This window comes from Hyperolius riggenbachi, chromosome 2, assembly GCF_040937935.1.
Source record: "Hyperolius riggenbachi isolate aHypRig1 chromosome 2, aHypRig1.pri, whole genome shotgun sequence".
In the NCBI taxonomy this organism is placed as follows: Eukaryota; Metazoa; Chordata; class Amphibia; order Anura; family Hyperoliidae; genus Hyperolius; species Hyperolius riggenbachi.
This window is the reverse complement of record NC_090647.1, coordinates 261,868,980-261,885,102: the sequence shown is the minus strand read 5'-3', so window position 1 is coordinate 261,885,102 and position 16,123 is coordinate 261,868,980. Positions and strand designations below refer to the sequence as shown.

Below are 16,123 nucleotides of genomic sequence, written 5' to 3'. Positions count from 1 at the left end.
GCGTAGTAACACTTCAGCACTTGACCTACGTGGTGTTAAGGCAGCTGCAATTTGACTGCATTAAAATTGCACCTGAATTGCACTGGTGAAAGACTGAACTGCTCTGCAAGTGCACAGTTCAGTCGTTTGTCTGGAAGAGGTCTAAAGGTGACCACTAACGGTCCAATTTCTAGCGAAAAATCATTTTAGCGATCAGATAATTCTGATCAGATGTGACCGGATTGGCAGTAAATAATCTCCATTGATGGGCACAATCGATTACGAATGATTATAAAAACAGTCGGATTTTTGTTGAACCAAAAATTTGGATTTTCTTGTTGGTTGTGATAGATAGGGAGCAAAGATTGGATTGTTGATAGTGTAGTAAACAATGTATTACAATATTTCACTTCCGATCAGAATTATCTGATCTCTTGATTGGATCGTTAGTGGCCACCTTAAAGCCCCAGACACACGCTCAACAGCAGTATTTTATACAGCACAATTATCAAACAACTTTTGCTGTGAAACAAGTTGAACAACTAAAAAAAACGTTGCTTGTTATTATTCACACAACTGATAAGACTGATATGACGTCAATCCAACAGTTGGATTGACGTCTTATCAGTTGTGTGAATAATAACAAGCAACTTTTTTGGGTTGTTCAACTTGTTTCACAGCAAAAGTTGTTTGATAATTGTGCTGCATAAAAGACAGCAAGACAGCTGTTGAGCGTGTGTATGGGGCTTAACTCTTGTTGTGGGCAGTGGCAAGTTTTTATCAATAGGGTGGGGCAAATGGCATCTGCATACTTTTGTACTACTTCCAGCAATTAAAAAAACTAGGAAGGTAGCACTGCGATCATATTTGTATCAGATTCTTCCTAAAACATATTTTTTATTGAAATTTGCTACATGGCCCAGTGATCGCCACTATCTCCCCCCCCCTCCCCACCCCCACCCGCACCCCCATTTAATTGGAGAGTAATCGATTTCCTGTATAATTTGTCCACTATCTCCCCCCCCCCCTCCCCACCCCCACCCGCACCCCCATTTAATTGGAGAGTAATCGATTTCCTGTATAATTTGTCCACTATCGAACTGTGTATGGCCACCTGCAGATATTTAACAATGCAAACCTACTCAGGGAACATTATTAAAGCCATCCCTGAATAATCAATCTGTAGTACAGAACAGCATTAGAATTATGCTAAAAGTGAAATTCCTAGTTTCTCTGCCCACAGTAACCAATAAGAAATGTATTTTCGAGATGGGCTGAGGAAATTACATTTGCAAGCTGATTAATGTATGTGGGTAATATATATATTTCTCATTACACTTGTTATCCTGAGAGCAGCGGCAAGCAAAGACCATCTGCATCTAGAGGGATGCTAAGGATGCCTTCTTTGCTATATGAGAGGAGCTCCTGTCTCCTCCAAGTCATTGAGCAGCTAGCTGTACTGGAGATAGGAGGAGGTAGCAGGGATCAGCAGTGAAGCTGTGCTCCTCTCCCTCTCCATCACGTCTTGTCCTCTCCCTCACCCTATGCACACTGGCTTCAGGCTTCTCTGATAAAATCACGGGAACTACAAACTATTATCATTCACTAATCAGCTTCTTTAGCAGCTCTTCAGCTGAGTCCCCGTCTATAGCAGCAGATCACAGGGAGATCAGCCTGTCAGCGGGGTATGGACCACTGGCCACTAGGATGATCGCATCCTAATCCAGAGTGGGAAGACAGCGCTACCAGGAGCGTGCCTGGCTGGAGAGATGCTGCCTTTCATTCCAAACGCCAGCAGGTTGCTTCTAGCATTCTGAGCAAAACTTGGGCAGCAGCCTTGCAACTCAAGCAGAGGAAGAGTGTAGAGTCTTTGCGTAAAGAGGAGTGTGGATGCAATCTGGACCTTTTGTGTTGCCTGACATTTGGATTACAGTTATTCCCCTTGAACACTGCAAAGTGCCCAAGCGACCTGCCTTGGGAAATAAGCCCCTGGCTGGGAGGATTTGTCAGCAGCCTACAGGGCTCATGTCGCTTCTAGTCGAACTCTGGCTGCACCGAGGAATGGGACAGGGAGGAATCCATAACCTATGAGTTTTCCTAGCCAAACTTTCTACACCTGCCTTTTACAGTATTAATCTGCATCTGCACTACAGCTTCTCAGCAGGATTTGGGAAATTATAGATACTACATTCTGGTTTTTGTGGTTATGTATTGCATTTAAGGAATATCAGCACGTCACCTATTACCATGCTCTAACCGTGCACATGTATGTTTATGCAAAGCTTACCTGCGTACTGGCCCAGCGTTCACAGGTCTGGCCCCCGCGTAGTGCCCAGTTTGGTCATGTGACTGCGTAAATTGCGCTAGGTGAAGCTCCAAGCCTCTGTTATGGTATTATTACCTCTGCGTTTCTTTTTGAACTAAAGCAAAATGATTTTTGGCAGGATATAAACGATTGCACAAGAAGGAGGCTGAGCAGTCAGATGCAGTACTAAGCCTGATTTGTTATTGTGTATAGGTATTTCACATATTGAGCAATATGAGTAGAGGAGTGTGCGACTCAAACTACTGGCGATTGTATTAAATTGCAAAGGAGTGTACAGCTAGTACTGTTGCAGCTGAACTACCAGGGAGCCTGCCAGGAGAGCTGGACACTGCTTTTGTGGCTCCCGAGACCAAGGTGCCAGATACTCACTCACTATGACTGCCAGGAGAAGATGCCCAGGGCTGTTGTGGAGCTTCAAACACTACCATGTCCTCTATGACAACTGCTACATCTACTGCTGCCTTCTGATCGTCTTCACTGCCAGGGGTGAGTGACAACTAACAGCCAGCAGACACTGCAAGCACTATTCACACTCATGGGACTGTAGCAAAGGGTTGGGAATCACATGTTGACTGATTCTTCTAGAACCCACCGTTTTATTCCTTTGGTTCAGTGTTTTAATTCCCTGCACTCACTGAATGATACAGGGTACCGTGAGAGCTGCGGTTACCTCTCAGTGATGCTTTATGATTCTGGTAAATGGTGCTGATGATGCTGCTGTAGTAAGATCTGCTTACTGGCTAATGGTTATGAACATATTGTATTTATCTACACACATTTTTGGATGTGGCCGCTGTTATCATTGTTCCAACTTGCAACTGGTTGTCCTCAGACGTTTTATTGAAACTGCAACATTCTGGTGTGGCTGAATACAGGATGTTATGGTTGTTGTTTGCTTTAGTAGGAAGCTCAGTTCTGTTTAACTACTTAGATGGCATACAGGGATTCTGTACTGCATGTGTTATATGCTTGGTCCTCAGAAGATGCGGGGCACTCTGCTCTGATACTGAGGGATGTCACATACACGCTGTTCTTTATGTAATCGTTGTCCCCCTGTGGATCTTACTTAACCCTTCTGTACCTTTTGGATCCAAAGGCTGAATAAAAGCATGGCTCCATCAGGGGTCATACTGTGGAGACAGGAATGCTAATTAAATAAAAATGCAGTTGCTGTGCCTCAGCATTGGGATTTGAGCCCTGATGAGCATTGTCTCTTTGCATTCCCAAAAGCTTGCTAATGTTATTTAAAGAAAGGAGGCATGTGTGCAGCTCTGCATACTAATATAAAAAGTGAAGAGTTAATGTGATTACAAGGTCCATTTGTTGCATGATTGAAATTCAAAATGCCATACAGCTAGCAGGGCAAGAGAACACAGTTTGACAGATCCTCAAATCTAAAATGTGTCTATTTCCCTGATACAGATCCACTTGTAACTGAGCCACTCTAGCTTATGTTGCTCGGGGTCTGAGCATTTCATTCTGTGGAAATCAGTTTACAATGTAATATGCTGTATGCTAACATAGACTTCTGTACTACACATAGGCGCTTAGTAACCCCCTGAGTAATTTAAGGAGAAAAGTTCTGAAATATCTGTGCATGGACAAAATTGTGAGAGCTGATTTCTGATTGATTGTCCCATGTGAAGGCCAATTACTGATTATTAAAGGGAACCTAAAGTGAGAGGTATATGGAGGTTGACATTTATTTCCTAAACAGTACCAGATGCCTGGCAATCCTGCTTTGTACAGCACCACAGAATATGTTGGCGCTTTATAAATCAATACTTATAATTATTCTGGCATCAGTGGTATCTGGATCACACACCTGAAACAAGCATGCAGCTAACTGTGTCAGGTTTTGGCCGACAAATACGATCTTCAGGGTGTATGGGTAAAAGTATAAGAGGCAGAGGATCATCAGGATAGCCAGGCAACTAGTATTGTTTGAAATTAAATAAATATGTCAGCCTCCATATCCTTCTGACTTCATTTTCTGCCTAAATGTTCTTAATTTTCTCTTAGGAGAATGCTAAAAAGATGACTGGGCATCAAATAGCTCATTTACCACGATGGAACAGCAAACTGCAGCCGTTTCTCATAGCAACCAGGCAGGTTTCAGATGCTGAATGACAGACTGTTTCTAGTTTTGGTTGCTTTTAGTAAAGCCTCCACCCAGTGATTGGTACTGCATGGAGCAAATTTGGAAGTTGAGGGCTGTCGCTTACACTGACGTGACACAAGAATAGTCACATCCATTCATGTCTAGGCTATTTAAATAACTGCTACTCACCCATATTGTACACTACTATGGAGACTTTCATTAAATAAGTCAAATAAGGTAAAATAGTTTTGGTTTGTATTGCTTTGATTTTATGCTCCCCAGATGAAGCCCTGATCAGGCTGAATTTTTTACTGGAAGATCATTTTATTACAGCATCGCCTTATGCGCCTTTGGTTGTTTGTAGAGCAATCTTTGTGCTGTCTTCTGCGTGTTTATTTCACCGAGAATATGGAAAAGGCTATAACAAAAATGACAAGGCATTTGCCATGTAGTGCTAAATCCTGCGTGACATGTGTGTGTAGGGAGGGCACTGGCTCTCTGGGGAGAACTGTGAGTATTATACACGGCAGGAGGTGATAAAAAGCATAGATAGGAACAGTTGTCACTTTAGCTGATAAAACAAAAAATGCAGTCAGAAGGCCAACATGTAGCAGGCTGGATATGTCCTCTGGCTTTTTAGATACAATATGCATTTCTATGCGGGTGTCTGCTACATACATATGCTTTATTACATTTTTCATCATAGTTGTCCTCTAGCTCACTGCTGTTTTATCAGAGGAGTGTGCTTATTTTATATTCATATTCAGTGTTTCTTTTTTAAAGGGGAACTGAAGAGAGAGGTATATGGAGGCTGTCATGTTTATTTCCTTTTAGACAATACCAGTTGCCTGGCAGCCCTGCTGATCCTATGCCTCTAATACTATTAGCCATAGCCCCTGAACAAGCATGCAGCAGATCAGGTGTTTCAGTGGTTCAGACTTATACGTCTGATCTGACAAGATTAGCTGCATGCTTGTTTCTGGTTTTAATCAGATACTACTGCAGAGAAATAGACCAGCAGGGCTGCCAGGCAACTGGTATTGATTAAAAGGAAATAAACATGACAGCCTCCATATACCTCTCTCTTCAGTTCCCCTTTAAAGTCATGCTTCAATACACCAAAATGTTTTCAATACTTAAAGGAAAACTGTAGCAAGAGGGAGATGGAGGCTGCCATATTTATTTCCTTTTAAGCTATACCAGTTGCCTGCCTATCCTGCTGATCCTCTGCCTCGGATACTTTTACTCATAGCCCCTGAACAAGCATAGGCAGACCAGGTGTTTCTGACATTATTGTCAGATCTGACAAGGTTAGCTGCATGCTTGTTTTTGGTGTTATCAGACACTACCGCAGCCAAATAGACCATCAGGACGGCCAGGCAACTAGTATTGTTTAAAAGAAAATAAATATGGCTGCCTTCATATTCTTCCCAATTAAGTTGTCTTTTAAGCCAGAATACTGAGCCGTTCCTACTGTCCCTGTTTCCACAAGAGCTTGCAATTTGTGATACTGTCTTGACAAGTCCAGGGCATTGAATACTGTCCAGTGTAACCAGTCAAAATCATTGCTTCATTTATCACCTGATATATGATTGGCTGTTCTGAGCACCTGCTTCAGTTGTCATTGATTGGTGTCTTGATAAATCAGCCCTGGATTCCTTACCATAGATTGAGTCTTGTGTGGACTCTAAGGCTTCTTGCACACCAAGACGTTGTGTTAGGTGCCACGTTAAGGTCGCATAACGTGCACCTAACAAAATACGTATGGTGCTGCAAAAGCCGACGGTAGAGTGAGCCGCGTTAGGCGGCTCGATTCCTATAATGTCTCCCAGAGTGGCGCTGATTGGCCAGCGGGACCACGTGATGCGGAGCGAGACACTCCGCATCACGTGGTCCCGCCGGCCAATCAGCTGCCGCCAGTGCAGTGAATATTAAGTAGCCATGTGCGCGGCTACTGTAGCTGGCTCTCCCCGCCTCCTCTCCGCCCCCCACTGCGCATGTGCAAACAGTCTAACGTGGCCATAGCCGCTCCAACGCCGTAGCATGCTGCACTTTGCACCGAACGTGCAGCATTACATGTAACGCAACGTGGGCTGTGTAAACAGCCCACTTGTGTTACATTGCTGTGCGTTGGGGGAGTGTTACAGGCGCACTAACGTGCGCCTGTAACGTCTTGGTGTGTAAGCAGCCTAAATGTATATTTGCATGGGTAGGAATTTTATATACGTTCACCATACAGACAGACAAAGGGCCTGGGGGGACTGAATCTACAACTAGAAATGTCATGTGAATTTGGGCTTCTCAGCTCTTCTTGATCTACACTTAGCAGAACTGCCTTGAGCTGAATTGGAACTTTGTACAGGTCTAATCACATTTGGTTGGCTAATGATTGACTACCTGACATCTTGATTGATTAGGTGTCAGTTAATTTAATCATTAGTTTGATAATTGGATTAGTACTGTTTGCAGAGCAGTTTCAGCCAACAATATCTGGTTCTTGTGATGCTGGGAATACTCGGTACGTTTCTGTACCGTGTATCGAGCCGCTGATGCTCCCAGCTGATAATTTCCGACAGGTCAGATGACCCGCCGGATCGATACCCGCTCGATCCCCGTGGGCGGACAATAGCGGGGAGTCGGGCGGAAGATAAGGAAGCGCCCGCGGGGATTAGCGGGAATTGATCCGGACACGCGCGGGGACGCGGCGGGAGTCGATCCGGTGGCTAAACGAGCCGCCAGGTCAACCCAAGTATGCCCAGCATAAGAGTCCTTTCACACTGTGTATGTTGTATTGTGATGGCATTGAAATGCAATGCTAGTGAAAAGTCATGTGCTGTGACTATGCAGTAAAGCATACAGTACAATGAAGCTATGCTTCACTGCCACTGTAAACATGCACACTGTCCGGTAAAATGCACAGCATACTCTGTGGTACTCCATCAGAAACCCTTTGCAACTGTACTCAATGGGATATCCCCATAGGAATATCATTGTGTTGGGTTGTGATGCAATGATATTGTCTGTTGTGTCAGAACGCAATCGATTCAGTGTGAATGGACCCCAAATCAGGAGGGGGGGAGTGGCTTTAGACACTGAAGGTTGGAATTCACGTTTATCTTTCTTTATCCATGACTGCTGTCCCTGACTGAAAGATCACTATTAGAGTGCAATACTTTTATTCTAGTTTTGGAAAAGTTAAACAGTTTTCTTTTTTTAGTTGCTGCCCTTGTTCCCATGGGAAAGATTTGTACTCACTTTTTATTTGCAGAAACTGAGAAAAATCTTCTCATTGGGCCCACAGAAAGCAAACTAAAAGTCCCAGACTATCTACTTCCTTTCTATACTACTAAACTAAGGGAAAGTTCATGCTATGGGTGTTGCATTATTTCAGGTTATAGCATGGCCTTTAGGCCTCTTTCACAATGAATGCTGAAAAACGGATGCGGTTTAACTGATCAGTTATCAGTTATTCCACAGGAGTTCATTGTGAAAAAGCTTCAGTTATAACATATCTACTGGGAACTGAGCCATAGGGACACATGAGCATTACTTTGCTAATCAGTTGTGTGTTCAGTTATAAATGACAGCAGCTGATTCAGTGTGAATGGACACTGATTGGCAACCCCCGGGGGTCGGCTCTTCTGCACTCGTGCCTGCGTGTCTATGTCATCTGGTGTGTACTGCGCCTGCGCACAACTATTGCACAAGCACAATGCAAGCCAGATGATATGGATGCGCAGGCATGAGTGCAGAAGAGCCAATCATTACAGGCAGCCAGCGTGACACCGAGGAGGATCGGGGCTGTGCCGAGGGACTGAAACAGCTGTTAGGGGCTGGAAGAAAGCCCCAGGTGAGTAAACATAGATTTTTTTTTGTCGGAAGTCCTTTAAGCTGTGCTCAAATCAAGGTCTTTGTGGTTATGAACTTATGAGGTTATGTTAAGCTTACATTTTGATTCCCACTCAGGCCTTGTTCACATCATAAATTGCAATCGCCGACGCCAGCGTTTTGCATTTTTGTGGGGGGGGGGGGGGGGGGTGAACACCTCTCGGCGCTTACCATGCTGGCGTTTTCCTAAGCGCTTTTTGCAGAGCGATTTTTTTTTCACTTCCTCAGGAAGTGAACTCTTTGTCCCGGGAATTAATAAATACAATGTATTTATTCATGAAAGCACTGGGGAAATCACTATACAAAGCGCTTTTTCAAGCACTTTGCGATTTCCCTATACCTTCCATTGAGGCAAATCGCACCGAAAATGGTACAGGCAGCGCTTTGAGAAACAAATCATAATCAAACCGCTCATATGTGAACACTCTCATAGGGAATGATTGCACAAGCGCTGTTAGGGTGATTTTAAAACGGAAATGCTTTAGGTGTGAACATGCCCTTAGGGTAGGATTGGGACCATTGGAATTGTGGGGCAAATACAAGGTGGGAGGTGGGGAAGGAGGAGTGCTACAAATGTCCAAAATAGCATGACAACATTTTTTCTGACATTGCAAGCTACATTATATTAAAAAAAAAAGAATCTTTTGTAATATGACTACTACTGAGTGTGCAATGAAATTAATATATAGTTTATATGGAGCTTATGAAGACCATTATATGTGTACTTCGTAATATTTATAGTTTTGCAAAAATCACATCCCGTACCTCCAACTTTTTAAGATAAGACAGAAGCCACCCTTAAGCCACTCTAATCACACACCTGAAACACCCCTAGTCACGCATACCATAACGATTTCATAAGAAAAATATGGTATTTTGTAATTCAAACCACACTGGTCCTTTCTATCCTTTTTCATTTTCTTTCATATTATTATGAGGAAGAAAGAGGGACAGAGGGATTGGATTCCCAAAGAGGGGCTGTTCCTCCAAAAGAGGGACGGTTGGGAGGGATGACATCCCCATCTTCACGTAAGGTGCATCAGTCCAAAGAAGACATTGTGGGGTCATTGTCAAAGAAGTGAATTACTGAACAGTGCAGGTTTAATATATTTCATCTTATGGATCTGTTGCTATAATTTCAGTACTGTAAAAACATGAGTTCCAGAAGTCTGCATTCCTTCATTTTTGATAGATACTGAATGTATCTGTTCAGTAAGCCAGCACCAGTGAAGAGACAGTGAAGAGACCTTGAGCAAGACTCCCTAACACTGCTACTGCCTATAGAGCGTGTCCTAGTGGCTGCAGTTCTGGCACTTTGAGTCCACCAGGAGAAAAATGCGATATCAATATTCTGTGTCTTGTCTTGACTGTTGGCTCTTTGAGTTTGTGCAAAGTTGACAGAACTTCGTCTGTGCAGTACAGGTAATGTTGGCGGCTACAGCAGCTTGGAAACTTTGCATAGACTACAATACTTATTGCGGTTATAGTGGTGCCCAGTAGAAAAGTTTGGGGTCAGAGGCACCAGATGTAGCTGAAGCCCCCGGTCTGGTGGAGATATTGGAGATGGGTAAGTTACCATAGGTGCATGTGTAGTTGTAGATTAGTGTTAAGAGTAGGTGGATGTAGGATACATTTAGGCTTAGACAGTGATGGGTTAGCGTATTTAGGCTTGGATAGCGTTATGAGTAGGTAAACGTGAGTTAATGTTAGGCTTAGATAATGGTAGGATAGTGTTGGGAGCAGGGCCGGATTTAGGCCAAGGCCAGCTAGGCCATGGCCTAGGACACCACAGGAGCAAGGACACCAAAGCAGCAGGCTAAACTGGTGCAGCATTTGCAAGCATGCAAATACTGCACTGCAGGGAGATCAGGCGAGCGCCTGACTATTGGTACTTTGCCGCTAGCTGCCTGTGCAGCAGCCACCTTGCTCTCTGTGCACATTTGTATTGTGCCCGGCGGCTACGGACATGGGCAGCATTGGACACGGAAAAGGAAGCTTCTCCACTGGAGACGAGTGGAGAAATGAGTGACACTGCTGCGGTGTGAAGGCGAGCTGGTTACTTATACTGAAAAGGGGAGGGATTAAGGGAGCCATCTGGCTACCTATACTGGAGGGTTTGGAGTAATTGCCTTCTTAAAACAGAAGGAAATTTGCAATAATTCAGTTATAAATGAACATTTGTGGTTACCCACAATGCACTACTACTAAATATGCAAACCCTGGTCACCTTGAGCTGCTTGGTTACTCTGTTGTACTCGTCCAAGCCCTATTTCATACAGCCTTATCAATCCCTGCCATGTACTGATGAGGACCAAAAGTCCGAAACAACATGATATGGCTGTGTAAAACTTAAAGCTATAGGCTTGCTATAAACCAGCGGTTCTGGATGCTTGCTTGGCTTAACAAGTGAAAAGGGATAATTTGCATATTTAGTAGTAGTGCATTGTGGGTAACCACAAATGTTCATTTATAACTGAATTATTGCAAATTTCCTTCTGTTTTAGGAAGGCAATTACACCAAGCTTTGCTTTTTTAGTAGGAGGTATACTGGAGGGAAAGGGGGAGGGGTCATCTGGCTACCTATACTAGAGGGAAGGGGGAGGGGTCATCTCCCTACCTAAATTGAAGGGGGGCGGCTGGTGACAGTGGCCTTGGGCGGTACAGAGTACAAATCCAGCCATGGTTGGGAGAAGGTAAGTGGGGTTAGTGTTAGGCATAGATAGCATAGGTTAGTGTTAGGAGTAAATAGAGGAACAGTTAGTGTGAGAGAAAGGTTAGGTAAAGCAATAATAGAATTTTGGTACAATTATTGATATTCTATTATCGTATTTATACGGTGCCCAACAGTAGAATATTGGCAGCACTGCTGATATTATACCAGCGGCTTTTCCCTGCACCCAAACCCAGTGCCCTTTTCTGATGTACGCTCCTGTGTTTGCCTGGTAATGGAACTTATAGACAGGGGCGCCGCGAGGCATAAAGCGAACCAAGCGGTCGCTTGGGGCCTCACAATCTTAGGGGCCTCGGCGGCTCCGTGACGTCGGCGTGACGTCACTTTTTCCCCGCAGCCCCGCCGGGCTGGCAGAGCAGAGCAGGGCTACAGGAAGATGGCCGCCGCCGAAGCCCTGCTCTGGAGACTATGTCTCCAGTACAGAGCTTCGGGTGGCCATCTTCCCGACCCGTAGCCCTGCATGAATCAGCGCGGGAGATTGGAGGAGGAAGCCAGGGAGGGAGCTCCGTGGGAACTGCGCGCCTGAGAAGCCGGCCGGGAGAGGAGACCAGGGAGAGAAGACTTCTGCCAGTGCCAGCCTGCCAGGTGAGTAAATTCTTTTCTTTTTGCAGCCGCAGCCCTAATTGCGAATTTGCGATTGATTTCTGCTGAACTGTGCCCTAAATGCGTTTGATATCTGCTGAAAATGTGGCCCTAATTGCGATTGATTTCTGCTGAACTGTGCCCTAAATGCGTTTGATATCTGCTGAAAATGTGGCCCTAATTGCGATTGATTTCTGCTGAACTGTGCCCTAAATGCGTTTGATATCTGCTGAAAATGTGGCCCTAATTGCGATTGATTTCTGCTGAACTGTGCCCTAAATGCGTTTGATATCTGCTGAAAATGTGGCCCTAATTGCGATTGATTTCTGCTGAACTGTGCCCTAAATGCGTTTGATATCTGCTGAAAATGTGGCCCTAATTGCGATTGATTTCTGCTGAACTGTGCCCTAAATGCGTTTGATATCTGCTGAAAATGTGGCCCTAATTGCGATTGATTTCTGCTGAACTGTGCCCTAAATGCGTTTGATATCTGCTGAAAATGTGGCCCTAATTGCGATTGATTTCTGCTGAACTGTGCCCTAAATGCGTTTGATATCTGCTGAAAATGTGGCCCTAATTGCGATTGATTTCTGCTGAACTGTGCCCTAAATGCGTTTGATATCTGCTGAAAATGTGGCCCTAATTGCGATTGATTTCTGCTGAACTGTGCCCTAATTGCGTTTGATATCTGCTGAAAATGTGGCCCTAATTGCGATTGATTTCTGCTGAACTGTGCCCTAAATGCGTTTGATATCTGCTGAAAATGTGGCCCTAATTGCGATTGATTTCTGCTGAACTGTGCCCTAATTGCGTTTGATATCTGCTGAAAATGTGGCCCTAATTGCGATTGATTTCTGCTGAACTGTGCCCTAAATGCGTTTGATATCTGCTGAAAATGTGCCCTAATTGCGTTTGATTTCGGCTGAAAATGTGCCCTAATTGCGTTTGATTTCTGCTGAAAATGTGCCCTAATTGCGTTTGATTTCTGCTGAAATGTGGCCCAAATTGCGTTTTTATTTTCTGGTGTCTGGGGTAACTGTTGCTGCATTTATTATTTAATGGTCATAGTTGGCTATATTTGCTGTGCTACGGTTAAGCTTCGCCCATACAATGTCATGGCCGCGCCAATCTTTCGGCGCGCTACGCGCGCCTCAATCACCCCAACATCCATTTTTTCCCCGCAAACAGCCCCGCCCCAATCCGCCCTCCTGCTCCACCCACATGTCATGGCCACGCCCACTTATGCGGGATAGCCACACCCATTTTTCGCCGCGGCGCAGGATAGGGCCTCTTGCTACAGTCCGCTTGGGGCCACAAAAACCTTAGCTGCACCCCTGCTTATAGAGGCAGATTTCATCTGTCAGTCAGTAGAAAGAAGCAGGAGGCGGCACTAGTTGCTGAATGGCACCTTTGCGGGGGTCAGTGGTCAAGGCTAGTATGTGCCTCCGGCAAATAGAGCATAAATCCAAGACAGTAGAAAAGTAGATCCGGGCACCAATACAATGCGAATTCCACTTTTATTTCATCCCACACACCGACAGATACAAGAGCATGGGGCTGAGACCAGCCCCATGCTCTTGTATCTGTCGGTGTGTGGGATGAAATAAAAGTGGAATTCGCATTGTATTGGTGCCCGGATCTACTTTTCTACTGTCTTAGAGGCAGATTTCAGCTTAATGTGCCTGCAGGAGTTGTCAGGCGTTGCTCAGACACATCCGCTCTGCAGGTAACAATACAGAGGAGGATGGGCATCCCTCTGAAACACACATAGCGAGAACATGAAAAGACAGAATGCCATTATAAAATCAATAGTTTGACATGTACAACATGTCAGAAACAGGATTAAAGAAACTTTTAGACCAGGCATGCTTTTAAAAAGCGAAGGTATCCTTGCTGTCATTTTTTTTTTTTCTGTCATTTTTTTTTCTTTTAGTGTAGGGAAAGAGTGACAGGCATTCAGCAATACAGCGTATGGATAACGTCTTCAATTTACTCTTCTGGGTAGTGCTACAGCTCTTTCTGTATTGTATATAAAATGATGTAGGCAGAATTGTCATGGCTCAGATATACAAATGCATGGTTACTTAGGACACACATCTGTTTTCTTGTTGTCATTATTTATTCATTTGAAAATGGAACTTTAACTGTGTGAAGTAAAATGACTCTGCTTGCTGCAGTAACACCACTGGCCAATAGGGAGCAGACCTGAGCTGTGAGTGTGCAGGCCAGTGCTGGAGCCCAGATGACAGATGTTACGCTGTCTTATATCACCACAGCTGGGGAAAGATCAGTGCAGCTGGCATTAAAAGGTAGAACTTGTTTCTTAAACTGACTAAAACAATAATGCAGCAAGATATAAGTTGTGTTCATTTACTTGCTCAAATCAGATTATTAAAAAACACAGTAATGCAGTTACTTGGAGGCATGTTCCACAAATATTCTAATATCCCAGCATGAATTTCATTTTTTCAGTAAAGCAACTATCTGGTTAGAGCACTTTGGGTGTGTTAAAGGACAACTGAAGTGAGAGGGATATGGAGGCTGCATATGTATTTCCTTTTAAACAATAGAGTTGGGCCGAACGGTTCGCCGGCGAACGGGGTTCGCGCGAACTTAGGTGGTTCGCGTGCGGGTACCGCACGCGAACCTTTTGCGGAAGAAGTTCGGTTCGCCCCATAATGCACCTGAGGGTCAACTTTGACCCTCTACATCACAGTCAGCAGGCCCAGTGTAGCCAATTAGGCTACACTAGCCCCTGGAGCCCCACCCCCCCTTATATAAGGCAGGCAGCGGCGGCCATTACGGCCACTCGTGTGCCTGCATTAGTCAGAGTAGGGCGAGCTGCTGCAGACTGTCTCTCAGGGAAAGATTAGTTAGGCTTAACTTCTTCCTGGCTGCATACCTGTTCTGTTCAGTGAGCCCTCAGCCCACTGCATACCTGTACTGTGATCCTGCCACTGCATAGCTGATCAGTGATCCTGCCACAGCATACCTGTTCTGTTCAGTGAGCCCTCAGCCCACTGCATACCTGTACTGTGATCCTGCCACTGCATAGCTGTTCAGTGATCCTGCCACAGCATACCTGTTCTGTTCAGTGAGCCCTCAGCCCACTGCATACCTGTACTGTGATCCTGCCACTGCATACCTGTTCAGTGATCCTGCCACAGCATACCTGTTCTGTTCAGTGAGCCCTCAGCCCACTGCATACCTGTACTGTGATCCTGCCACTGCATACCTGTTCAGTGATCCTGCCACTGTATACCTGTTCTGTGAACCCGCCACTGTATACCTGTTCTGTTCAGTGGACCCGCCACTGTATACCTGTTTAGTGAACACGCCACTGCATACCTGTTGTGTTCAGTGAACCTGCCACTGCATACCTGTTCTGTGAACCCGCCACTGTATACCTGTTCTGTTCAGTGGACCCGCCACTGTATACCTGTTCTGTTCAGTGGACCTGCCACTGTATACCTGTTCTGTTCAGTGGACCTGCCACTGTATACCTGTTTAGTGAACACGCCACTGCATACCTGTTGTGTTCAGTGAACCCGCCACTGTATACCTGTACTGTTCAGTGAACCCACCGCATCAGTGCGCATACCTGTGCAGTTAAGTGAACCCACCTACCTACGTGAGTGCACGCAGTGTGATATACCACTCCGTGCATACCCGATATGGACAAAACAGGTAGAGGAAGAGGAAGAGGTAGTGGCAGAGGCAGAGGAAGGCCACCCGGCAGGTCTGCGCGAGGTCGTGTAAATGTAATTTCGTGTGGACCTGGCCCACAGTACAGTGCTCGGAAGAAGGCACGTCCCATCACCTCCCAAGATTGTCAGGACGTGGTTGAGTATTTAGCGACACAGAACACCTCATCTTGCTCAGCCACCAGCGCTACTACTAGCACCACTTCCGCTGCATTTGACACTTCGCAAGAATTATTTAGTGGTGGTGAAATCACTGATGCACAGCCATTGTTACAGCCAGATGAATTTTCACCAGCTCATATGTCTGCGTTACGCGACAACACTATGGATGTAACGTGTAAGGAGGATGAAGGACCTACACATTTGGATTTTTCTGAGGCAAGCGAAGCTGGGCAGGATGATTACGATGATGACGATGATAGGGATCCTCTGTATGTTCCCAATAGAGGAGATGAAGAGGGGGACAGTTCAGAGGGGGAGTCAGAGAGTAGTAGGAGGATAGAAGTTGCTGAAAGAAGCTGGGGCAGCTCTTCGTCAGAAACAGCTGGTGGCAGAGTCCGGCACCATGTATCGCCAGATTCGCCACCTATGTACAGCCAGCCAACTTGCCCTTCAGCATCAGCTGCTGAGGTGCCCACATCCCAGGGTGGCTCAGCGGTGTGGAAATTTTGTAATGTGTGTGCCTCAGATCGGACCAAAGCCATCTGTTCGCTCTGCCAACAAAAATTGAGCCGTGGAAAGGCCAACACTCACGTAGGGACAAGTGCCTTACGAAGGCACCTGCAGAAAAGGCACAAACAGCAATGGGATGG

At 45.2% G+C, this 16,123-nt stretch overlaps 1 protein-coding gene across 1 annotated transcript in view; it reads left to right on the top strand.

Moving 5' to 3' along the window:
• The first annotated feature begins 1,444 nt into the window (after positions 1-1,444).
• Positions 1,445-16,123, top strand: part of TMEM132E (transmembrane protein 132E) — a 649,576-nt gene continuing 634,897 nt past the window's right edge. Inside the window, exon 1 of the mRNA XM_068268597.1 lies at positions 1,445-2,791. Coding sequence (XP_068124698.1) covers positions 2,680-2,791 — 112 coding nt within the window. The 5' untranslated portion in view covers positions 1,445-2,679. The remainder of the gene's footprint in view (positions 2,792-16,123) is intronic.